The 27455-nt window shown below is 44.7% G+C and overlaps 1 protein-coding gene across 2 annotated transcripts in view; it reads right to left on the bottom strand.

Annotated features, from left to right (window-relative positions):
- Positions 1–27455, bottom strand: part of RPRD1A (regulation of nuclear pre-mRNA domain containing 1A) — a 448635-nt gene that overhangs the window by 108503 nt on the left and 312677 nt on the right. For both annotated transcript variants that reach the window (XR_010177745.1, XM_063922817.1), the window contains exons 5-6: positions 4870–4996; positions 4048–4223 (exon numbers count right to left, since the gene is read on the bottom strand). Coding sequence is in view for 1 of the 2 variants with exons in the window: in XM_063922817.1 (XP_063778887.1) it covers positions 4048–4223; positions 4870–4996 (303 nt within the window). In the remaining variant the exon portion in view is untranslated. The remainder of the gene's footprint in view (positions 1–4047; positions 4224–4869; positions 4997–27455) is intronic.

The raw sequence follows: 27455 nt of genomic DNA, 5'->3' as shown, positions 1-27455 counted from the left end.
TCACCTGCAGTGCACATGGTTTTGCCCAACTGCTAACAAAATTCCTTCTGCGATCAACTTGGAATTACCCCCATTGTTTCCTTTATGTTCATATACTAAGTTGCAGCCCATGTGACTGAACACATTTCTCAGTATTGTTTGTAATATATGTGGTAATGGACTGGGCGTAAACTGTGGCCAATGTAATTAAATGAACATTAAATGCACTACTGGGTACCATATAGACATGAGGGGAAAGAACACTTAAAAGACCACTGAACCCAAGTGCAAATTACAAATATGGAACATAGGGGGTCATTCCGACCCGTTCACACACAGCAGTTTAGCGCTGCGGTGTGAACGGGTACGGAATGCGCATGCGTGGCAGGTTACGTCGCGTCTACCGAAGGAAGTGGTCGCAGAGCCGACCGCAAAGAAGATTGACAGGAAGAAGGCGTTCCAGGGCAGTTCCGGACCATTGGCTGCCATTTTCGGGGAGTGGTAAGGAAAACGCAGGCGTGTCCAGAAGAACGGAGGGCGGATGTCTGACGTCAGAGGCTGCTTCAGCATCACAGGGATCGTCGCACAGGTAAGTAGGTATAGGGCTGGTTAACTTCTGCTTGAAATTTTTTTAGCTTAGCAGGGCTACACAAGCGATCGCAGACCTGCTAAGCTAAAATACACTCCCCCCCATAGGCGTGTGCTAGTTGATCGCAGCAGCAAAAAGTTGCTGGCTGCGATCAACTCGGAACGACCACCATAAAGGTAAAATAAGCTGTTCAATGCTAATCTGGGCAGCACCAGTGAAATGTATATTAAGCCACTATTTGACATGAATATATAAAAACGATGTTTTACGGACCTCAGCAATATACGTAAATTACTTCTCTACAATATGTTGCTATGTTAAGAAGGACGTGATTTTATAACAGTAGCCGTAGGGATACTGACAGCTTAGGGGGGACTTGCTGTGCAGAAACTGACTTTCTAGCTCATGCACAGGAGCAAAACCAGGGACATCAAAGCAACTGAAAGGACTGCTGTCCCTAATTATTGACCTATATCAGATTCCATCAGGGTCCTGGGGGAGCTTCAATAGAGAGGTAATACTTCAGTTTATCACAATGTATTTTACCTTCATGGTTCAAATCTGAACATCTCAATATTGAGGGTTAGTGGTCCCTTAAAATCTAGACAAATCAAACAAAGGGGTAAATTTACTAAGGTCCCGATTTTGACCGAGATGCCGTTTTTTCATCAAAGTGTCATCTCGGTAATTTACTAAGCAATAATCACGGCAGTGATGAGGGCATTCGTAATATTTTGAAGTCCTAGGAAAAAAATCACGAATGAATACACCATCGGTCAAAACGCGGCTGTTTAAGTATGAATCTCGGTCATTTACTAAGAAGTGCAAAGCAAAAAAAAAACAAACACTGCCGTGAAAAATTACAACTCGTAAAAAAGTGCTAAAAAAAACCAGACCTTTTTTTTTTATTCGTGATTGGATAGGCATGCACGGATCCATGAGATCCGTGCATGTATATCAGTGGGAAGGGGTGGGAAAGTGTTAGTTTTCACAAAAAAAATTGCATGGGGTCCCCCCTCCTAAGCATAACCAGCCTCGGGCTCTTTGAGCCGATCCTGGTTGCAGAAATATGGTGAAAAAATTGACAGGGGTTCCCCCATATTTAAGCAACCAGCATCGGGCTCTGCGCCTGGTCCTGGTTCCAAAAATACGGGGGACAAAAAGAGTAGGGGTCCCCCGTATTTTTAAAACCAGCACCGGGCTCCACTAGCTGGACAGATAATGCCACAGCCGGGGGTCACTTTTATATAGTGCCCTGCGGCCGTGGCATCAAAAATCCAACTAGTCACCCCTGGCCGGGGTACCCTGGGGGAGTGGGGACCCCTTCAATCAAGGGGTCCCCCCCCCAGCCACCCAAGGGCCAGGGGTGAAGCCCGAGGCTGTCCCCCCCCATCCAATGGGCTGCGGATGGGGGGGCTGATAGCCTTTGTTGTAAAAGAAAAGATATTGTTTTTAGTAGCAGTACTACAAGTCCCAGCAAGCCTCCCCCGCATGCTGGTACTTGGAGAACCGCAAGTACCAGCATGCGGCGGAAAAACGGGCCCGCTGGTACCTGTAGTACTACTACTAAAAAAATACCCAAAAAAACACAAGACACACACACCGTGAAAGTATAATTTTATTACATACATACACACATACATACATACTTACCTTATGTTCCCACGCAGGTCGGTCCTCTTCTCCAGTAGAATCCAAGGGGTACCTGTTGAAGAAATTATACTCACGAGATCCAGGGGTCCAGGGTCCTCGGGGAATCCAGGTGTAATCCACGTACTTGAAAAAAATAACAAAACGGACACCCGAGCCACGCACTAAAAGGGGACCCATGTTTGCACATGGATCCCCTTTTCCCGACTGCCAGAAACCCACTCTGACTGATGTCTAAGTGGGTTTCTTCAGCCAATCAGGGAGTGCCACGTTGTAGCACTCTCCTGATCGGCTGTGTGCTCCTGTACTGAGTGACAGGCGGCACACGGCAGTGTTACAATGTAGCGCCTATGCGCTCCATTGTAACCAATGCTGGGAACTTTCTGCTCAGCGGTGACGTCACTTTAGGTCAACCGCAGGGCAGAAAGTTCCCACCATTGGTTACAATGGAGCGCATAGGCGCTACATTGTAACACTGCCGTGTGCCGCCTGTCAGACAGTACAGGAGCACACAGCCGATCAGGAGAGTGCTACAACGTGGCACTCCCTGATTGGCTGAAGAAACCCACTTAGACATCAGTCAGAGTGGGTTTCTGGCAGTCGGGAAAAGGGGATCCATGTGCAAACATGGGTCCCCTTTTAGTGCGTGGCTCGGGTGTCCGTTTTGTTATTTTTTTCAAGTACGTGGATTACACCTGGATTCCCCCGAGGACCCTGGACCCCTGGATCTCGTGAGTATAATTTCTTCAACAGGTACCCCTTGGATTCTACTGGAGAAGAGGACCGACCTGCGTGGGAACATAAGGTAAGTATGTATGTATGTGTGTATGTATGTAATAAAATTATACTTTCACGGTGTGTGTGTCTTGTGTTTTTTGGGGTATTTTTTTAGTAGTAGTACTACAGGTACCAGCGGCCCCGTTTTTCCGCCGCATGCTGGTACTTGTGGTTCTCCAAGTACCAGCATGCGGGGGAGGCTTGCTGGGACTTGTAGTACTGCTACTAAAAACAATATCTTTTCTTTTACAACAAAGGCTATCAGCCCCCCCATCCGCAGCCCATTGGATGGGGGGGGACAGCCTCGGGCTTCACCCCTGGCCCTTGGGTGGCTGGGGGGGGGGACCCCTTGATTGAAGGGGTCCCCACTCCCCCAGGGTACCCCGGCCAGGGGTGACTAGTTGGATTTTTGATGCCACGGCCGCAGGGCACTATATAAAAGTGACCCCCGGCTGTGGCATTATCTGTCCAGCTAGTGGAGCCCGGTGCTGGTTTTAAAAATACGGGGGACCCCTACTCTTTTTGTCCCCCGTATTTTTGGAACCAGGACCAGGCGCAGAGCCCGATGCTGGTTGCTTAAATATGGGGGAACCCCTGTCATTTTTTTTCCCATATTTCGGCAACCAGGATCGGCTCAAAGAGCCCGAGGCTGGTTATGCTTAGGAGGGGGGACCCCACGCAATTTTTTTTAAAATATTTGACAGTGTTTAATTTAAAAAAAACAAAAAAAATGAACCCCAGCACGGATCACACAGATCCGGCCGAGATTCATTGTAAAAAAGTCGGCAGTGTTTTGCTAATCACTGCCGTAAAAATAGAAAAAAAACCACGAATGACATCGACATCGGAACAAAAGAAAAACCCGAATACGACAGCTTAGTAAATTAGTCGTAATCAATTCAAAAAGTTGCAATTTTACACTGTCGATGTCAGTCGTGATTGAACTTTGACCTGAAACTGGAAAATACGAATCTTAGTAAATTTACCCCAAAGCATGTTATTCCCAAAAAATAAAAAAATTAAATAAAAAAATATATAAAAACTTTACGCACTTCCAGCTGCTGTTCCTTTTCATCAAGGACCTCCTTTTGACATTGCAGGAAGTCTGAAAGCATTCGGGTAAGCTGTTTGCGGTCATCTATCTCAGCTGCTAGTCTTCCATTGTAATCTGCTAGCAGCATGCAAGCATCATCCACCATCTTTGAAAGTTGATCACCAGAAGCTTTATCTAGAGAGTCAAAAAATTAAATGGGAGAAAAAAATAATAAAAAGATCAACCCAGCAAGTACAACTGTTCATATTCTACAGATGTATCTATGGGGGTCATTCCGAGTTGTTCGCTCGTTATTTTTTCTCGCAACAGAGCAATTAGTCGCTAATGCGCATGCGCAATGTCCGCAGTGCGACTGCGCCAAGTAAATTTGCTATGCAGTTAGGTATTTTACTCACGGCATTACAAGGTTTTTTCTTCGTTCTGGTGATCGTAATGTGATTGACAGGAAGTGGGTGTTTCTGGGCGGAAACTGGCCGTTTTATGGGAGTGTGTGTAAAAACGCTACCGTTTCTGGGAAAAACGCGGGAGTGGCTGGAGAAACGGAGGAGTGTCTGGGCGAACGCTGGGTGTGTTTGTGACGTCAAACCAGGAACGACAAGCACTGAACTGATCGCACTGGAAGAGTAAGTCTCGAGCTACTCAGAAACTGCACAGAGAAGTCTTTTCGCAATTTTGAGAACTTTCGTTCGCAATTTTGATAACCAAAGATCTTAGGTTATCAAAAACAGTAGGCGGCGGCTTAGCGTGTGCAAAGCTGCTAAAAGCTGCTTGCGAGCGAACAACTCGGAATGAGGGCCTATGTACGACAAACACCAAATACCAGTAATCTTGTCCAGAAGAGACACATCTTGTACTTCCACTGGTAACGAGCCTATCCTCTGACGTACAGCAGCATCTCCGGAAGCTGCATTCTCCAGCTCCTGCAGTGCATGTATGAGATCTGTTGTCTAGAAGAAAGAGGAGAGTACATTCAGCCTTGGATGTAAAAAAATCAAGAGACAAATATCTTTCATACAGAAAGATATTAAGCAGACAAAGGAAGTTTATGTAAGTGCCTGCTGTTTTTTTGTTTTTTTTTAGGAAGGTCATATTAGTGAGGGTATCCGGTCTCTAGGTTGACAGTAATTAGGTCGACAGTGTCTAGGTCGATCACTATTGGTCGACAGTAACTAGGTTGACAGGGTTTCTAGGTCGACATGTTCTAGGTCGACAGGTCAAAAGGTTGACATGAATTTTTCTAATTTTTTTCTTTTTAACTTTTTCATACTTAACGATCCACGCAGACTACGATTGGGAATAGTAATCTGTGCCGAGCGCAGCTGTAGCATAGCGAGGCACCTTGCCCGAGCGAGCCATACGAGGGGACACAGTGCACTAATTGGGTTTCCCGGTCACTGTACAGAGAAAACGACACCAAAAAACATCAAAAACTCATTTCAACCTTTTGACCTGTCGACCTAGAGACCCTGTCGACCAATAGTGGTCAACCCAGACACTGTCGACCTTCCATACCACAACCATTAGAGGGTTGGCTTGGAACTATTTGTTTCAGGTTAAATCAAGTTGCTATATGCATAATTCAGTTTGCATATTTTTTTCTTGTTTTCAATTCTTTTTTATCCATAACTTCTTATGTATGCTAATTAGTAATTTTGCAGAGAAATATTTCTCATAATAGGTAATATATACAGAAAGAAATAAAGTAAACAAATAAAAACTATGAGTCAAGTGCATAAAAAATAAAGCATCAATAAAAGTAAAACAGAAGATCTTTTGTGGGCTCTAAACGTAGCATATATGAATAACATGATAAATATTTTAAAGCTACATTGCCTTGTGACCTTGTGCAGTATTTAGGTGGAAGTAAAGTCTTAAATTGTGAAGCAAATTTGCTAAATTAGCTGCTATTTTCTGACTAAAAAAAAAACAGAGCTCCAAATATTCTTATTCTCCAAATATTCTTACGTTCCCGGAGTGCCTACACCTCTTTAGTGTGATGCTACTAAGAAAGTCCTCTGTGTTAACCAGGAAAGACCCTTCCGCTGCAAAAACCCCCCCTGAATTTCCAAGACATAGGGCCTCGCCATTTCAAAGGATACAACTGTAGCACCCACCAGCAAATAAAGTTCACCTGATTCTTCCTGCTAAAGCTTCCACCTATTTTGTTAGTGTACAGTATGTATACTGTATATTACATATACTGTGACAAGATCACTGGAATAGTGGTGTACCCCAGGTTTCTTGTGTTTTAAAACCCCAGGAATAAAGTGTTGGTTCTGCTGAGAGCTTTTTGCGAGAACCAGATAAGGGTCCTGGAGTTGGATGTGAGAAAAGAGGGCGGGTTCCCCATCCATTTAGGACCCGATCGATTCTTTGGGCTTTTGGCCTCACCGAAGTCTAATTAGGGCTTTCAGCTGTATGGTTGTGTTAAAAAGGCTGTCAGCCTGGTCATTGCTCTCTCATACTGCCTGGAAAAAATGAGAGACTATGGATTATATGTGAAAGAAACCTGCTCTTGAAATCCATTGAGTTGTACCTGGTACAACTTTTTGTAAATATATTTTTTTTTTGCGAGTTAGGATTAGCCAGTGTATAGTTAGCGCTGGATGGCAAGGTATTTATTTTGATATTTATTTCTATTATTCTGCTCAATAAAACCATTAATCAAATGCCAGCTGCACCAAACCAATGGACTTGTGTGGTCTCTCAGCTGCTGCATCATACTCTAGGACAGAGGTTCTCAAACTCGGTCCTCGGGAGCCCACACAGTGCATGTTTTGCAGGTCTCCTCACAGAATCGCAAGTGAAATAATAATTAGCTCCACCTGTGGACCTTTTAAAATGTGTCAGTGAGTAATTAATACACCTGTGCACCTGCTGGGTTACCTGCAAAACATGCACTGTGTGGGCTCCCGAGGACCGAGTTTGAGAACCTCTGCTCTAGGAGATGGCACCTGTTCCCTTGACCCTGTTACACGTGGTAGAGAATTGCCTTGCATGAGCTGCACATAAGTGAAGGGAGCAGCAGCTTTTAGAGCCCTGCCGAAAGCAGGTCTGTTTCTGCCTGGACTGAAGCTAAATATATGGCAGAGTAAAACCGCAGGCGCAATACTCTGCAGAGATGTTTCATAGTGTGACATGCTGGGAGCTGTGGTGCCTCACACACAGAAACAAGTCCAAGTGGTACTTTATCTGCATGATTGTGGAAACCTGTACTGTTAAAGGGCCAGACCCTGGACTATGGAAAACTAAAAACAGAAATTCTGACTCGTTTGGGAGATACCCTGTCGTTCTGTGCGCAACACTGGGTGTACTACATGTACAAACATCCCAGCTCACAAATGCACAACCTCATCAACCTGGCCAAAAATGGTTACAACCAGAGACATTAACTGGATCCCAGATGGACTGTTATTTGAGGTCCCTACCCATGGCTTTGTGCATGTGGATGATCCATAGGAATCCTAACACAGCTGACCAGCTAGTGGAGACGGTGAAAAGGTATCTGGCGGCAAATAAACTACTGGCTAATGCAATGTGATGCTGTCTTTCAATGTCGCAGAATGTCTTACTTTGCCAGATTAGCCTGTACTGCTGCACCTTTGGCTGAGTCTGAAAAACAAATGAATGCAATTTTTATGGAAGGTAATTGTATAGAGGCATTGTTCTACTCGGGAAGCTTAATTACCCTTGTGAAAGATGGGTTGATAAATGCTTTCAAAGTTCCAGTGAACAACTGTTAGTGTAACTTGCATACATGGTGACACACACCATTATAATACTACTGAAGTAAATATTAAGACACTTTGTGGTTCAGCTATTGTTAATGTGGGAGTGGTCCGTTAGTACACGATGCTATAAAAAGGAGAGAATTTTTTGGAAATTATGGGAATCCCGTATGGTCACAGGTGTGAATGGTATAGAGCCAGGCTGCAGGAGTGACCTCAAAACCTTCAGACCCATGTCCTTTGGCTAGTATGGCTGGGGAAGTAGTAGACAGTGAGGGACAAAATGAGGTACCTCCTCTAGGGGAAGAAGAAGCTGTAGATGGTGCCTTATCTTGAAATGAGAAATTATCTGTTTGCATCAGAACAGTTAGGGGACCCCACCTTGGTAAGAGATAGAGAAAATTTGAAAGTCATCAATAGGGAACCAGTAGATCCGTGATACGGTTACAATCCCAACGGTCGGGATACCGGCGCCAAAATCCCGACACACATAATGGAATGCAGATGACAGAATGCCAAAAGGGACAGTACCCAGTCACCGGACTCCCGATCGTCCAGACAACGGGGCGGGTAAATACCACGATGCAGATGAGGGGGGGGGCTTAGGTGACCCCTGGGGGACTTGGGGTGAGGGTGTGGGCAAGTGTCAGATTTAGGGTGTGAGGAAGGGGGCTAGGGTTTGGCCTTAATGGTCCAGGGACAGGTTAGGTTTGGGCGGGCTTAATTTAGTGAACAGTGGGCTTTTTTTCACCATTTCAAGCCCATCCAAAGCTATCCTGTCCATGGACCACTTGTAGTGGTCTAGGAAAATTTAAAAGGCAGGCCTATTTAACAGAATGGTGTATATTTCCACTTAAGTTTATGTGCCTGCACAGAAGTGGGAGTGGGTGCTGTCTGAAGACTCTCATCCCCAAACACACCTGAAGAAGAACATGCATTCCTCTAATGTAGTGAACTGGAAAAAATATTGTTTGTTGATTTTAAATCAAATGTTCATGAATCACTCAAAAATGTAAGCTCTTAGCATGTTATCTCATCATGATCCCAAAATAAAACTTTGGGGATTTATTAACAACAGTATTAACAATTATTGAGATTTTTTTGTTTAAAAATTTTATAAAAAAAAAGTAAATTGGCTTTTTTGAGAAAAATAAAAAAAATTGTTTTTCAAAATATTTTAATTTTTAATTAGACATACGGCTGTGTTATATGTTATATGAAAGCCATAAAAAAAAGTTTAAAATGAGACCTTACCCAACTTTCTAGCTCAATTAGGTGAGCTGCAAGTTTAATTAAAAAAAAAATGTTAATACAGGTAGCACATTTTTCATGAAAAAAAATGTAGCTTTAAAAGGCATATAACTTCAAAACCATTGAACATATCAACTAAGATTTCAGGGTTTTCTTTACAACCATGGCAGCATTTATTATACCAAACTGCATCACAATCTGAAACCTGTGTTGATTTGGTGTGGATTAACCCTAAAGAGATATGGGAAAGGCAGCCCACTCCCTATAAAAGTGTAATTGAACATTTATTGCAGATGCAGGACAGGATTGCGGTCGTAGGGCCTATTGTCAAGGAACATATGAAGCAGGCCCAACAAGCTCAACTGAGAGTATATAAACGGAATGCCCATGTACGTACATTTGCCCCTGGGGCTAGAGTTCTTGTTTTGATACCAGAGTGGACATCAGAGTTTTTGGCTAAATGGCAAGGTCAGGTTGAGATCAGTGAGAAAGTGAATGAGGTTAACTAAAAGTGTACCAACCATGCAAAAGGAAGCCTGAACAAATTTACCATATTAACCTACTTAAACCCTGGAAGGCTAGGATAGCCCTGTCAGCTGAACCTTGCCCACCTGTAACTTCAATACCCACTGTTCCCAAAGTAAAAGTGTCAGAGACACTGTTAGCTACTCAAATTAACGAGGCATTATGAACATAGATGTGTTCTCAGCACTGCCTGGCAGAATGGCCATAATAAAGCATCAAACAGTCACAAAACCAGGGGTCAAGGTCAACATAAAGCTATAATGAGTTCCTGAAGCACAGTGAGAGGCTGTCTCTAAAGAGATTAAGAATATGCTAGAACTTGGTGTCATCAAGCTGTCTAACAGTGAGTGGTCCAGCCCCATAGCTCTATTTCCAAAACCAGATGGCAACCTACGCTTCTGCAATTATTTTCGTAATTAAAATGCAGTGTCCAGGTTTGACACGTACCCCATGCCGCCTGTAGATGAGTTGATAGAAATGCTAGGAAAAGCCAGATATCTAACCACACTGGACCTGACAAAAGGTTACTGGCAGATCCCATTAACAAACAGGGTGAAACGCAACTCCCTGTTCCAGAAAATCTGTTTCAGTATGGAATGTTGTCTTTTGGGTTGCATGGGGCTCAAGCAACCTTCCAACAGGCAATGGATAGAATTTTGAAGCCTCACAGGCTGTATGCAGGTGCCTATCTGGATGATGTGGTAATCCACAGACCAGACTGGGAGTCTCACTTAGTGAAAGAACAACCACTGTTGGACTCAATTAGAAAGGCAGGGCTAACAGCCAACTGAAATAAATGCTGCTTAGCAATGGAAGAGGTTAAATACTTGGGGTTAAACCACAGGTAGAGTTCTGATTAAGCCCCAACTGAACAAAATTGAGGCTATCCAAAAATGGCCCCATCTGGTAAAAAAACAGGTGAGAGCCTTCTTGGGGATCACCGGGTATTACCGACGGTTTATATCTAAATTTTATTCCTAATTTTGCTACCACTGCAGTTCCTTTATCAGACCTTACCAAGATATACAACCAAATATGGTGAAATTGAACCCTGAGGCAGAAAAAGCATCTCAGGCATTAAAAGTGGTGTTATGTACACAATTGGTGTTGATAACAACCAACTTTTCTAAAAAAATTGTGGACAGATGCCTCAGAGGTAGGTGTCGTGTTGTCCCAAAAATTAGATGGGGAGGAGCACCCAATTATTTGAGTTGAAAACTCAATGAACCTGTGTAGAGGTATGCTAATGTTGAAAAAGAGGCCTAGGCCATTAAGTGAGCATTAGACACCTGTATTACCTCTTGGGAAGACAGTTTAAACTAGTGAATGATCATGCTCCATTAAAAAGGATGTCTTTAAATAAAGGACAGAATACCAGAGTAAGAAGGTGGTTTTTAGCCTTGCAACACTTTATGTTTACTGTGGAACATAGACCCGGGGCACAACTAGCCAATAGGGATGCATTGTCTCGCATCTTCTGTTTAGGGGCTAAAAGTGTTCCGTCCCCTAGGTCAAAACAGGGAGGGAGAATGTGTGACAAGATCACTGGAATAGTAGTGAAAGGCAGGTATGTTTGCCCCAAGTCTCTTACCTATGTGTTTTAAAACCCCAGGAATACTGTGCTGGTTCTTCTGAAAGCTTTAGGTAAGAACCAGAGAAGGGTCCTGTATATAGTGACAGAACTCAAATAGACTGGACAAGCTACACCAATTTCTTTATTTCTTTGTTAGGGAGGTCAGCACAGGGATATTTCTGCACAGCAGTGCAGGTTTACATCAGTACAGGTGCATAGAAGTACAGGATCACATCAGTACAGGATCACATGAGCACAAGTTCATAGTGATACAAGTTCACGTTAGTACAGGTCCAGTGGCCCTAATGTCCCTGCACCCCCTTCTGGATGCTAGTCACTGTCAGAAGCATTGTTCCCTTGTGCCTGGAACCCTTCTAAACAGACTTTTGCAGTTGCCTGTAAGCAACTGCTTCTCAACAACGAACAACAGTAACACCTGACCTGGATTCAATGCTGCAATTCTAAATCCATGTCAGATCTTTGCTGTCTCTGCCACACTCCTTCCCCCTTAGCTTCAACCACCCTGGTGTAGCAAAGAGTTTTCTAGGTGAGCTTTCCACCTTGCCTACATCTATTTGTGCCACCCATCCAGGAACACACTCCTCAACTAATTTCCACAGATCCCCTTCTTCACCCTCTTCCTCCTATCCTAGCTTCACCACAGGGTTGCTATGAGGATCCAGTCCCATAAACTTTCTAGAAATGGCATCTGTATTGAGGTGCTGTTTCCCTGGATGATGCTGCACTTTTGAATGGCTGTAAGGCCAGAAACCAGCGAGTCACACAAGCATTCAACGCCTTGTTTGTGTGTATCCACTGTAAGGGTGCATGGACGGTGACTAGCCAGAATTCTCACTCCAACAAATAGTATCTCAGTGACTCTACTGCCCATTTAATCGCCAAGTACTCCTGATTAGAGATGAGCGGGTTCGGTTTCTCTGAATCCGAACCCGCACGAACTTCATGTTTTTTTTCACGGGTCCGAGCGACTCGGATCTTCCCGCCTTGCTCGGTTAACCCGAGCGCGCCCGAACGTCATCATGACGCTGTCGGATTCTCGCGAGACTCGGATTCTATATAAGGAGCCGCGCGTCGCCGCCATTTTCACACGTGCATTGAGATTGATAGGGAGAGGACGTGGCTGGCGTCCTCTCCATTTAGATTAGGAGAGAGAGAGAGAGATTGACCTGAGGCTGATACTGTAGAAGAGAGTGCAGAGTTTAGTGACTGACCACAGTGACCACCAGCAGTGCAGTTGTTTTATTTAATATATCCGTTCTCTGCCTGAAAAAAACGGTACACACAGTGACTCAGTCACATACCATATCTGTGTGCACTGCTCAGCCCAGTGTGCTGCATGCCTGCATCATCTATGTATATATTATATATCTGACTGTGCTCAGCTCACACAGCTTATAATTGTGGGGGAGACTGGGGAGCACTGCAGTGCCAGTTATAGGTTATAGCAGGAGCCAGGAGTACAAGACAGTCACATACCATATCTGTGTGCACTGCTCAGCCCAGTGTGCTGCATCATCTATGTATATATTATATATCTGACTGTGCTCAGCTCACACAGCTTATAATTGTGGGGGAGACTGGGGAGCACTGCAGTGCCAGTTATAGGTTATAGCAGGAGCCAGGAGTACATATTATATTAAAATTAAACAGTGCACACTTTTGCTGCAGGAGTGCCACTGCCAGTGTGACTGACCAGTGACCTGACCACACTGACCACCAGTATAGTTAGTAGTATACTATATTGTGATTGCCTGAAAAAGTTAAACACTCGTCGTGTGACTTCACTTGTGTGGTGTTTTTTTTTTTAATTCTATAAAAAACTCATTCTGCTGACAGACAGTGTCCAGCAGGTCCGTCATTATATAATATATATACCTGTCCGGCTGCAGTAGTGATATATATATATTTTTTATATCATTATTTATCATCCAGTCGCAGCAGACACAGTACGGTAGTTCACGGCTGTAGCTACCTCTGTGTCGGCACTCGGCAGTCCATCCATAATTGTATACCACCTACCCGTGGTTTTTTTTTCTTTCTTCTTTATACATACATACTACTACATCTCTTTATCAACCAGTCTATATTAGCAGCAGACACAGTACAGTACGGTAGTTCACGGCTGTGGCTACCTCTGTGTCGGCACTCGGCAGTCCGTCCATAATTGTATACCACCTAACCGTGGTTTTTTTTTCTTTCTTCTTTATACATACATACTACGACATCTCTTTATCAACCAGTCTATATTAGCAGCAGACACAGTACAGTACGGTAGTTCACGGCTGTGGCTACCTCTGTGTCGGCACTCGGCAGTCCGTCCATAATTGTATACCACCTAACCGTGGTTTTTTTTTCTTTCTTCTTTATACATACATACTACGACATCTCTTTATCAACCAGTCTATATTAGCAGCAGACACAGTACAGTACGGTAGTTCACGGCTGTGGCTACCTCTGTGTCGGCACTCGGCAGTCCGTCCATAATTGTATACCACCTAACCGTGGTTTTTTTTTCTTTCTTCTTCATACATACATACTACGACATCTCTTTATCAACCAGTCTATATTAGCAGCAGACACAGTACAGTACGGTAGTTCACGGCTGTGGCTACCTCTGTGTCGGCACTCGGCAGTCCGTCCATAATTGTATACCACCTACCCGTGGTTTTTTTTTCTTTCTTCTTTATACATACATACTACTACATCTCTTTATCAACCAGTCTATATTAGCAGCAGACACAGTACAGTACGGTAGTTCACGGCTGTGGCTACCTCTGTGTCGGCACTCGGCAGTCCGTCCATAATTGTATACCACCTACCCGTGGTTTTTTTTTCTTTCTTCTTCATACATACATACTACGACATCTCTTTATCAACCAGTCTATATTAGCAGCAGACACAGTACAGTACGGTAGTTCACGGCTGTGGCTACCTCTGTGTCGGCACTCGGCAGTCCGTCCATAATTGTATACCACCTAACCGTGGTTTTTTTTTCTTTCTTCTTTATACATACATACTACGACATCTCTTTATCAACCAGTCTATATTAGCAGCAGACACAGTACAGTACGGTAGTTCACGGCTGTGGCTACCTCTGTGTCGGCACTCGGCAATCCGTCCATAATTGTATACCACCTAACCGTGGTTTTTTTTTCTTTCTTCTTCATACATACATACTACGACATCTCTTTATCAACCAGTCTATATTAGCAGCAGACACAGTACAGTACGGTAGTTCACGGCTGTGGCTACCTCTGTGTCGGCACTCGGCAGTCCGTCCATAATTGTATACCACCTACCCGTGGTTTTTTTTTCTTTCTTCTTTATACATACATACTACTACATCTCTTTATCAACCAGTCTATATTAGCAGCAGACACAGTACAGTACGGTAGTTCACGGCTGTGGCTACCTCTGTGTCGGCACTCGGCAGTCCGTCCATAATTGTATACCACCTACCCGTGGTTTTTTTTTCTTTCTTCTTCATACATACATACTACGACATCTCTTTATCAACCAGTCTATATTAGCAGCAGACACAGTACAGTACGGTAGTTCACGGCTGTGGCTACCTCTGTGTCGGCACTCGGCAGTCCGTCCATAATTGTATACCACCTAACCGTGGTTTTTTTTTCTTTCTTCTTCATACATACATACTACGACATCTCTTTATCAACCAGTCTATATTAGCAGCAGACACAGTACGGTAGTTCACGGCTGTAGCTACCTCTGTGTCGGCACTCGGCAGTCCGTCCATAATTGTATACTAGTATCCATCCATCTCCATTGTTTACCTGAGGTGCCTTTTAGTTGTGCCTATTAAAATATGGAGAACAAAAATGTTGAGGTTCCAAAATTAGGGAAAGATCAAGATCCACTTCCACCTCGTGCTGAAGCTGCTGCCACTAGTCATGGCCGAGACGATGAAATGCCAGCAACGTCGTCTGCCAAGGCCGATGCCCAATGTCATAGTACAGAGCATGTCAAATCCAAAACACCAAATATCAGTAAAAAAAGGACTCCAAAACCTAAAATAAAATTGTCGGAGGAGAAGCGTAAACTTGCCAATATGCCATTTACCACACGGAGTGGCAAGGAACGGCTGAGGCCCTGGCCTATGTTCATGGCTAGTGGTTCAGCTTCACATGAGGATGGAGGCACTCAGCCTCTCGCTAGAAAAATGAAAAGACTCAAGCTGGCAAAAGCAGTAGCACCGCAAAGAACTGTGCGTTCTTCGAAATCCCAAATCCACAAGGAGAGTCCAATTGTGTCGGTTGCGATGCCTGACCTTCCCAACACTGGACGTGAAGAGCATGCGCCTTCCACCATTTGCACGCCCCCTGCAAGTGCTGGAAGGAGCACCCGCAGTCCAGTTCCTGATAGTCAGATTGAAGATGTCAGTGTTGAAGTACACCAGGATGAGGAGGATATGGGTGTTGCTGGCGCTGGGGAGGAAATTGACCAGGAGGATTCTGATGGTGAGGTGGTTTGTTTAAGTCAGGCACCCGGGGAGACACCTGTTGTCCGTGGGAGGAATATGGCCGTTGACATGCCTGGTGAAAATACCAAAAAAATCAGCTCTTCGGTGTGGAACTATTTCAACAGAAATGCGGACAACAGGTGTCAAGCCGTGTGTTCCCTTTGTCAAGCTGTAATAAGTAGGGGTAAGGACGTTAACCACCTCGGAACATCCTCCCTTATACGTCACCTGCAGCGCATTCATAATAAGTCAGTGACAAGTTCAAAAACTTTGGGTGACAGCGGAAGCAGTCCACTGACCAGTAAATCCCTTCCTCTTGTAACCAAGCTCACGCAAACCACCCCACCAACTCCCTCAGTGTCAATTTCCTCCTTCCCCAGGAATGCCAATAGTCCTGCAGGCAATGTCACTGGCAATTCTGACGAGTCCTCTCCTGCCTGGGATTCCTCCGATGCATCCTTGCGTGTAACACCTACTGCTGCTGGCGCTGCTGTTGTTGCTGCTGGGAGTCGATGGTCATCCCAGAGGGGAAGTCGTAAGACCACTTTTACTACTTCCACCAAGCAATTGACTGTCCAACAGTCCTTTGCAAGGAAGATGAAATATCACAGCAGTCATCCTACTGCAAAGCGGATAACTGAGGCCTTGGCATCCTGGGTGGTGAGAACCATGGTTCCGGTATCCATCATTACTGCAGAGCCAACTAGAGACTTGTTGGAGGTACTGTGTCCCCGGTACCAAATACCATCTAGGTTCCATTTCTCTAGGCAGGCGATACCGAAAATTTACACAGACCTCAGAAAAAGAGTCACCAGTGTCCTAAAAAATGCAGCTGTACCCAATGTCCACTTAACCACGGACATGTGGACAAGTGGAGCAGGGCAGGGTCAGGACTATATGACTGTGACAGCCCACTGGGTAGATGTATGGACTCCCGCCGCAAGAACAGCAGCGGCGGCACCAGTAGCAGCATCTCGCAAACGCCAACTCTTTCCTAGGCAGGCTACGCTTTGTATCACCGGTTTCCAGAATACGCACACAGCTGAAAACCTCTTACGGCAACTGAGGAAGATCATCGCGGAATGGCTTACCCCAATTGGACTCTCCTGTGGATTTGTGGCATCGGACAACGCCAGCAATATTGTGTGTGCATTAAATATGGGCAAATTCCAGCACGTCCCATGTTTTGCACATACCTTGAATTTGGTGGTGCAGAATTATTTAAAAAACGACAGGGGCGTGCAAGAGATGCTGTCGGTGGCCAGAAAAATTGCGGGACACTTTCGGCGTACAGGCACCACGTACAGAAGACTGGAGCACCACCAAAAACTACTGAACCTGCCCTGCCATCATCTGAAGCAAGAAGTGGTAACGAGGTGGAATTCAACCCTCTATATGCTTCAGAGGTTGGAGGAGCAGCAAAAGGCCATTCAAGCCTATACAATTGAGCACGATATAGGAGGTGGAATGCACCTGTCTCAAGCGCAGTGGAGAATGATTTCAACGTTGTGCAAGGTTCTGATGCCCTTTGAACTTGCCACACGTGAAGTCAGTTCAGACACTGCCAGCCTGAGTCAGGTCATTCCCCTCATCAGGCTTTTGCAGAAGAAGCTGGAGACATTGAAGGAGGAGCTAACACGGAGCGATTCCGCTAGGCATGTGGGACTTGTGGATGGAGCCCTTAATTCGCTTAACAAGGATTCACGGGTGGTCAATCTGTTGAAATCAGAGCACTACATTTTGGCCACCGTGCTCGATCCTAGATTTAAAGCCTGCCTTGGATCTCTCTTTCCGGCAGACACAAGTCTGCTGGGGTTGAAAGACCTGCTGGTGAGAAAATTGTCAAGTCAAGCGGAACGCGACCTGTCAACATCTCCTCCTTCACATTCTCCCGCAACTGGGGGTGCGAGGAAAAGGCTCAGAATTCCGAGCCCACCCGCTGGCGGTGATGCAGGGCAGTCTGGAGCGACTGCTGATGCTGACATCTGGTCCGGACTGAAGGACCTGACAACGATTACGGACATGTTGTCTACTGTCACTGCATATGATTCTCTCACCATTGAAAGAATGGTGGAGGATTATATGAGTGACCGCATCCAAGTAGGCACGTCACACAGTCCATACTTATACTGGCAGGAAAAAGAGGCAATTTGGAGGCCATTGCACAAACTGGCTTTATTCTACCTAAGTTGCCCTCCCACAAGTGTGTACTCCGAAAGAGTGTTTAGTGCCGCCGCTCACCTTGTCAGCAATCGGCGTACGAGGTTACATCCAGAAAATGTGGAGAAGATGATGTTCATTAAAATGAATTATAATCAATTCCTCCGCGGAGACATTGACCAGCAGCAATTGCCTCCACAAAGTACACAGGGAGCTGAGATGGTGGATTCCAGTGGGGACGAATTGATAATCTGTGAGGAGGGGGATGTACACGGTGATATATCGGAGGGTGATGATGAGGTGGACATCTTGCCTCTGTAGAGCCAGTTTGTGCAAGGAGAGATTAATTGCTTCTTTTTTGGGGGGGGTCCAAACCAACCCGTCATATCAGTCACAGTCGTGTGGCAGACCCTGTCACTGAAATGATGGGTTGGTTAAAGTGTGCATGTCCTGTTTTGTTTATACAACATAAGGGTGGGTGGGAGGGCCCAAGGACAATTCCATCTTGCACCTCTTTTTTCTTTTATTTTTCTTTGCGTCATGTGCTGTTTGGGGAGGGTTTTTTGGAAGGGACATCCTGCGTGACACTGCAGTGCCACTCCTAAATGGGCCCGGTGTTTGTGTCGGCCACTAGGGTCGCTAATCTTACTCACACAGTCAGCTACCTCATTGCGCCTCTTTTTTTCTTTGCGTCATGTGCTGATTGGGGAGGGTTTTTTGGAAGGGACATCCTGCGTGACACTGCAGTGCCACTCCTAAATGGGCCCGGTGTTTGTGTCGGCCACTAGGGTCGCTAATCTTACTCACACAGTCAGCTACCTCATTGCGCCTCTTTTTTTCTTTGCGTCATGTGCTGATTGGGGAGGGTTTTTTGGAAGGGACATCCTGCGTGACACTGCAGTGCCACTCCTAAATGGGCCCGGTGTTTGTGTCGGCCACTAGGGTCGCTAATCTTACTCACACAGTCAGCTACCTCATTGCGCCTCTTTTTTTCTTTGCGTCATGTGCTGATTGGGGAGGGTTTTTTGGAAGGGACATCCTGCGTGACACTGCAGTGCCACTCCTAAATGGGCCCGGTGTTTGTGTCGGCCACTAGGGTCGCTAATCTTACTCACACAGTCAGCTACCTCATTGCGCCTCTTTTTTTCTTTGCATCATGTGCTGATTGGGGAGGGTTTTTTGGAAGGGACATCCTGCGTGACACTGCAGTGCCACTCCTAAATGGGCCCGGTGTTTGTGTCGGCCACTAGGGTCGCTAATCTTACTCACACAGTCAGCTACCTCATTGCGCCTCTTTTTTTCTTTGCGTCATGTGCTGATTGGGGAGGGTTTTTTGGAAGGGACATCCTGCGTGACACTGCAGTGCCACTCCTAAATGGGCCCGGTGTTTGTGTCGGCCACTAGGGTCGCTAATCTTACTCACACAGTCAGCTACCTCATTGCGCCTCTTTTTTTCTTTGCGTCATGTGCTGATTGGGGAGGGTTTTTTGGAAGGGACATCCTGCGTGACACTGCAGTGCCACTCCTAAATGGGCCCGGTGTTTGTGTCGGCCACTAGGGTCGCTTATCTTACTCACACAGTCAGCTACCTCATTGCGCCTCTTTTTTTCTTTGCGTCATGTGCTGATTGGGGAGGGTTTTTTGGAAGGGACATCCTGCGTGACACTGCAGTGCCACTCCTAGATGGGCCAGGTGTTTGTGTCGGCCACTAGTGTCGCTTAGCTTAGTCATCCAGCGACCTTGGTGCAAATTTTAGGACTAAAAATAATATTGTGAGGTGTGAGGTATTCAGAATAGACTGAAAATGAGTGGAAATTATGGTTTTTGAGGTTAATAATAATATGGGATCAAAATGACCCCCAAATTCTATGATTTAAGCTGTTTTTTAGTGTTTTTTTTAAAAAACACCCGAATCCAAAACACACCCGAATCCGACAAAAAAAATTCGGTGAGGTTTTGCCAAAACGCGGTCGAACCCAAAACACGGCCGCGGAACCGAACCCAAAACCAAAACACAAAACCCGAAAAATTTCAGGCGCTCATCTCTACTCCTGATCCACAGTTGAGTACTCGCGTTCTCTGGTCAACAATTTCCGGCTAAGGTAGAGAATGGTTTTCTCTTCCCATTTTACCTCTTGAGAAAGGACTGCCCCTAACCCTGTCCCAAAGGCATCAGTCTGAAACACAGACTGCTTTTTTAAATCAGGATCTTGCAATACAGACTCTGCACACAAAGCTTGCCTTAAATCCTCCCAAGCAGTCTCTGTGGGCCTAGACTACACTTTCTTGTTTGTTTCCCCAGAAATTCAGTTAAGAGTGCCACCCTAGTGGCAAAAACGCGTATGAACATACGATAATAGCCCACCAGACCAAGGTATGTCCCGAGTTGTGACTTACATTTTGGCTTAGGCCAAGTGAGGTCTTCCACTTTGCTGGGTTGAGGTGTAACTTGCCCTCGGCCTACCATATACCCCAGCCACTTGGCCTCCACCATTGCGATGGCACACTTCTCTGAGTTAGCTGTGAACCCGCGTGCCAGAAGAGACTGTAACACTGCCTCCTCCTATGTGCAACTACCAGTCAGAGCTAAAAATGTAATGTCATCTAAATACGCTGCTGTGCATTCCCTGTGTGGCCAGAGTAATTTATTCATAGCTCTCAAGAACGTTGCAGAGGTGCCATGCAACCAAAGGGCAGCACTTTATACTACAGGGCTGGCCAAACCAGTCCTCGAGATCTACCAACAGGTCACATTTTCCAGACCACCTAGCTGATGCACAGGTATAATCATTACTAATTAAGATGTGCTGCATTCATTCCTACCTGACAATTCTACAGATCTCCAGGAGGCCTGGAAAACATGAACTGTTGGTAGATCTCGAGGACCGGTTTGGCCAGCCCTGTTATACTAGATCAAACTCTCTGGGGTAGAGAAAGCTTTCTTTACTCTGGCAGTGTCAGGAATCCGCATTCTTCATTGCATCACTTCCAGTGAACAGGCGTCTCCTGGCTTCAGTCCTCTGTTTTCAGAGTATTCCCTGTGAATTGGACCTGTGGAACTACAGGTCCCAGCAGTTCCAGTCTTCAGTCTCCTGCAGCCCACAGCTCACTGTGCTCCACCTAACCAGTTCTATCTTTTGGTAACCACTGGTTTCAGCCAGCAGCCTGGAGTACACAGTGCTTCTAGTTAAACAGCGTTAACTCCCGGTGCACTACTGATCCCAGCCAGCAACCAGCAGTGCATTGCATTAACTGTCTACAGAATTATTCTCCCGGTTAATCACCAGCTCCAGTTAACTCTCAGCTGATCTGGGCACCCAATCCTGGAGGGTGTGTTCTCACAGAGATTCATCCAAACATCACAGAGCAAGGGGTATAAACTCCAGTTCCTGGCTCATTTTTATCACCTTGGACAACGAGTCACATTTGGTGTGTCAAGTCTCCAGTGGTTCCCCGTGTTCCTGTCTCCAGTGGTTCCCCGTGTTCCTGTCTCCAGTGGTTCCCCGTGGTTCCTCTCATCATTTAATTCCATTCATCATTCTGCATTTCTCCTGCTTGTTCCAGACTCCAACCACAGCCTGCCACAGTTCATCAGCAGTAAGAGACTCTCCTCAGATGTTAATCATTGCCTAACTTGTGCACCTTATTACCAGCATTCCATTCTGTGCATTGCATCCAGCACTTAACAAGCATGCTGAGTTAGGACTGTCTCCTGCCTGGGCCTTGCTTGGCTAAAGAACTTCTATGTTACAGAGACTGTGTGCTTTTGCAAGTATTACTGGAGTTCTGTTTTCTAAACCATTTACATTTATTTACGAAGTCATTCCACGTTTAATTATCAGAGACTGTGTGCTTTGCAAGTATTACCGGAGTTCTGTTTTCCAAGCCTTTTGCATTTATCAAGTTATTCCACGTTACCGGAGTTTTGCTTTGTTTCAATTATTATTTACAAATCCGTTTACATCCAGCTACCAGGTTATTTCACATTTTGTTACCAGTGACTTTATTTTGCTTTAAACCATTTGCATCCAGTTATCAAGTTATTTTCACGTTTTGTTGTCAGAGACTTTATTTGCTTTAAACCTTCTGCATTCAGCCATCAACTTATCACCAAGATATCTGTGTTGCCTAAGACTTTTATCACTACCTTGGATTCAGTTACCGTTTATAATTTCATTTCTGATACTACCAATGCTACGTACCATCTATTATTATATTATTGTTCTGTGACTTTTGTGTTTATTAACATTAGCGCATATGCGCAGGACTTTATTCAGTCTCCACGTTTCATACATCATTCCAACACTGACCCACTAGTGCCCCCTTCGGGAACAGACTAAATCAGAATCCTGACAGGCAGCTTACATCAGAGGAATTTGCCCATACCCCGTCGATAAATCTAGCGTGGTGAGATCCTGGCTTGTTTTCTACCAGTTCATCAACCAGAGGCATAGGATAGGAATCAAACTGAGAAACATTATTTCACTTTCTGAAGTCATTATAGAATCTCAAAGCTCCCGAAGGCTTGGGCACTAAAACAATAGGATTATTTCCTTCACAATTTGACTCCTCTATGATCCTTAGGCACAGCATCTCTTCCACTTCCCGTGTTATTGCTGCCTATTTGGCCTCAGGTATACATTATGTAATTTGTCTTATTACGACCCTGGGTGGAGTAACAACATTATGCTGTATAATTTGGGTTTTCCCCAGGAGGGCAGAGAACACTTCCTCGTACCGTGCTAATAAGGTTACCATTTCTTGTTTCTGGCTAGGACTGAATATGACTTCAATGGGCACCTGACATTCTGGAGTTTTCACGGCCATTAAAGAGGTTTGACAGGCAATTTCTTTCCAAGGCTTCAACAAATTCACATGGTAGACTTGTACCTCTATCCTTCTGCCGTACCTTATAGTTCACAGGTTCCACCGCCTCTATGATCTCATAAGGGTCTCGTCATTAGGCATATAGCTTACTATCAGTAGTAGGCACGAGTAACAGTACCTTGTCACCCGGATTAAAGGATCAGTAACATCATAACTGCATTTTTACACTGTTGAGCCCTTTCCATATGTTCGTTCAGAGGTAGGGCAATTTGCCTTAGACCTCCATACAATTGGGACACAAACTGAACAATGTTAGGCTCTTGGGACAATAGCTACTCCCACCCTTCTTTTAACAGATCTAGTATCCCTCTGGACTGTCTACCATAGAGGAGTTTAGAGGGGATAGACCCTGTAGAGGATTGGGGTACCTCTCAAACTAGAAACATTAGATAAGGTAAGAGTAGGTACTAATCTCACTGCTCCTGTGACATCACCCTTTTAACCATCTGCTTTTAAGGGTTCAGTTAAAGCATTCCACCAAGCCATCTGTCTGCGGATGGTAAACCAAAGTGGTAATTCTATCCACCTTTAACAGACGACACATTTCTTTAATTAATTTAGACACAAAAATGGTACCTTGGTCCGTCAAGACCTCTTTTGGTATTCCCAGACAGGTATACAGCTTCAACAACTCCCAGGCAATAGTGCTAGATTTCATGTTACGTATCGGTATGCCCTCCAGGTACCTGGTGGCATAGTCCACCACCACTAATAATATATACTGATGCATTTTTCCACTGACCCTATCAGATCCATACCAAGTTGCTCAAAAGGCACGAAAATGTTAGGAGAGAAGGAAGAAGGGTACACACAGAAAACACACTCTGACACAGAGAAGGGAACCGTTAACCATGAAAGTAACCCATTGAAGCTAGGTTCATCAGAGTGGGTGCCCTGTGGATCTCATAGACCTCAAATTAAAAGAATTAAAGTTTTATCCTGACTCTTATTTTCTTCTTCGAGGGTCATGGTCTCTACAGGGTTGATGATGGGGATGTCCCAAAGCAGTTAAAATAGAGCGGGAACGCTCCTAAGCTGAAAGGAGGACATTGTGGGCAAATGTTGCATCCTGAGAGGCATAGAACCTAAGAAACATATGGGCAGAAGACCACGTAGCTGCCTTGCAGAGCTGTTCAGCAGATGCGCTATGGCATGCTGCCCATGAAGGACCCACAGAGTGAGCAGAGACTGTACTTGGAACAGGAAGATCAGCCTGCATGTAAGTCTGTGAGATGGTCATGCAGAGCCTACGGTTTAGTTGCTGGCAAGCCCCGCTTGTGGAATCCATAGAGGAGTAATAATGAATCCAGAACTAGTACAGTCTACGTAGGGTCAGAGAGCATGGACCACATCCAACGAGGTGTCCTCTTGTGAAAGGCCAGGTTCCTGGAAGGCCGGTACCACAAGTGGTTCGATTAAATGGAATTTGGACACTACTTTAGGTAGGTATACCTGTTAGGTCCAAAGGACCACCTGGTCCTGTGAAATACCAAAAAGGGGGAGTGACAGGAGAGTACTCCCAAGTCAGAGACTCTTTGGGCTGAAGAGTTGGCCAGTAGAAAGAGAGTCTTTGCGGTTACCATTTGAGGTCTACCGTTTCCATTGGTCCAAATGGAGGCTGCTGTAGGACCCGAAGAACCAATGACAAATCCCAAGGGATAAATGGAGGTTGTTTCCGGAGTACCCCCTGGAGGAAGGAACAAACATCCAGTAAGGGAGGAGGTTGTTTCGCTTTAGTGGTCTTTCCCGTGTATACAAATAAATATATGTCCATTGATTTGGATATGACTATTTCATTATAATACGATCTAGTTCTCCTTATGTTTGTCTATCTTATGTCTGTATTTATGATATGCTAGTTTTGTGATCTATAAAATTATATATGACCTAGATTAAATATAGCATAAGTTCTCAAACTCGGTCCTCAGGACCCCACATGGTGCATGTTTTGCAGGTAACCCAGCAGGTGCACAGGTGTATTAATTACTTACTGACACATTTTAAAAGGTCCACAGGTGGAGCTAATTATTTCACTTCTGATTCTGTGAGGAGACCTGCAAAACATGCACTGTGTGGGGTCCTGAGGACCGAGTTTGAGAACCTGTGAAATATAAGATGATCATGAATATATAGAACCATCGACTCAAATCATGTTTCAACATTAACCCCTACCCTGCAGTCATGATTTGATTGATGTGTTAAACAGGCAGAGTGTAACCTGTTCACTTTCAAAATGAACCTACCATTACTTTTATCGTGTTTCTTCATATAATACATATAATACAAAATACTGTATTTGATTTATCAAAAGAAACATTTTATTCTTCTGCTTCCATCCGTTTGCCTGTTTATTTATTCTTTCTTAGCAGTTCCCGAGTGTACTGTTTGTATATGTGTATCCATGGTAATGACACTCGAATTGGCCGTAGAAGTCATGTGATGAATCGTGTTCTATACCAAATCCCAGCAGCAGTACGATGAATGTGTCATTGATACGCCCCTGCATCACATGGTATCGGCAGACCAATCAGTGAGTCATATTCTCCGGTCACGTGAGTATGACCACATGACCGGAGCTACACTATGCTATCATCCAGGGAAAGGACCAATAGAATGAACGGAAACTCCAATCACGTGACCCGTTGCGGTCACGTGACCTATGGAACTTAGTATTTTAAATCCCTTGTATTGTGGTTAAAAGTCATATTTAACAACTCGTTCTTATACAAAATTGGATTCCCATGTTAAAGGGTTATCCCATAACTATATGAGAATACTATTTTTATTAATTTGATGGACAGTTTGCTTTATTAGAGTTAGGTAGTAACACAGGTGTCAATTGTTCTGTTGTTAAGGGGGTATATAAACAGACTCTAGTGCACTTTGAATTCATGCTTCTGAGGAAGCTGGACTTATACTTACCAGTGAAACGTGTTGAGATCTCATCATATCCCCACGTATCCCACTCCACATCTTTGCATCACATTGGATCATCCGGTATCAGATTGGCATCCTTTGGACATGGTTTCCATTATTTGCATCCAAATCACAGCAACATCCCTTCAGCCATTGAAATGGACATTCCCTAAAGCTGATGCAATTCCACAGGGATCATCATCTTATCGAATCTGGTAAACATCTCACTCATTTATAGTGACTGCCTCTAACTAAAAGGTGTCCTAACCCATTCTTACCTGTCGTACAATGTACATTAATTTATGAATGGCCATGAACATCTGATCCTACAGGGAGTTCCTCTCTGTGTAACCCCGCGTGCAATTTGCACGTATACTACTTATTGTTTTTAAAATATTTTAATCATTATGTATAGTGTACAAAATAAATTGTGATTTCTTTTTTATGAAGCAAACCATCCTATATATTTGATTTTACCTATATAGCCAGCGCTGGTTTTTCCCTTCTTTTTCAGTAAGGGAACAAGTTTCTTCTGAAAACACACGGACAAAGCTGAGACTTGACCCTTCAGAGAAGCAAGGCGAAGACCCATGGCCAGGCCTGTAAGAAGGCCAGAAACCTAGGGATCTTAAGAACCTTAGGATCATAGTGGCGATGAGCACACCACTGAAAGTAGGAGTGCCAGATATGGTAATAAATGCGAGCTGATGCTGGTTTGCGAGCTTGCAGCATAGTTTGAATAACCACACTGGAAAATCCTTTTTTTCCTTAGCATGGATGTCTCAAGAGCTACGCCATCAAAGGCAAGCGAGGTAGGTCTGGATGGAGATCTGGTCGAAGAGGTAGAGGGAAGGACTCGTCTATGGAGAGACACTGCAGATCTGTGAGCCAATGGCGTTTGGGCCATGCCGGAGTCACAAGTATGATCGTGCCACACTCATCTTTACTCTGGGAAAGAGAAATACTGGATGGAAGAGATAGGCCAGACAAAAGGTTTATGGGACTGTCTACAAAGCACGCCTCCAGATCTTGTGTACTAGCCCCTTACACTTGCACCTACTGGTTGTGTCTGGAGGCCATGAGATCCACGTCTGGTAGACCCCATTTGCTTACCAGAAGTTGAAAGGTGGCTGGATGTAGAGACCACTCTCCTAGAAAGTCCACTTCCCAGTTGAGGACTCACAGAATTAATATTGCGGAGATGGCCAGAAGATGAAGCTCTGCCTAGGCGAGAGTCTGAGTTTCTTGCTGCATTGCTGCCGCTCTGCGAGTGCCCCCTATGTGCAGTTATGGTTTAAAAGTTACAACACTTTTCTTGTTGGAATTACAGGCTGAACTGTTCTCCATAAAGGGCAGTCATTTAATGTGTTCAACATGTTGTGCCTCTTGGTCAACACAAATTCGAAGGCACTGGATCCAATAGTCATGCACTCACAGAAGGAATTCCGAAGAAATGCTGGCACACGCTTCAATGCGTTGCTGGAGATGATGACTGTTTCTTATTTACTCCGCATACACAAGTTGCTATAAATGACCCCATAGATAAAATTCAAGTGGTGTGAGGTCAGGTGATCTGGGTGGCCATTTCGCAGAACCACGTCAGCAAATCCAATGACCAGGAAATTGACCATCTAACCAATGATGAACAACTGCTCCGTAGTGTGGTGGAGCCCCATCCTGTTGAAAGTAACAACAGGGGAAGCTGCCATCTTCATTCAGAACTGAGGGAACACCACTTCTTGCAACATTTCGAGGTAGCATTGTGCATTTAGGTTCTGATCAATGAAAATAGGTACAAATACACATGTACCCCATATTCCACACCACACTATAACCTTTACATTACCAACAACCTTGGAAGGCTC

Source organism: Pseudophryne corroboree, chromosome 5 (genome assembly GCF_028390025.1).
Source record: "Pseudophryne corroboree isolate aPseCor3 chromosome 5, aPseCor3.hap2, whole genome shotgun sequence".
NCBI classification, from domain to species: domain Eukaryota; kingdom Metazoa; phylum Chordata; class Amphibia; order Anura; family Myobatrachidae; genus Pseudophryne; species Pseudophryne corroboree.
Note: the sequence above shows the minus strand (reverse complement) of the source record. Positions and strands in the feature narration are given on the sequence as shown.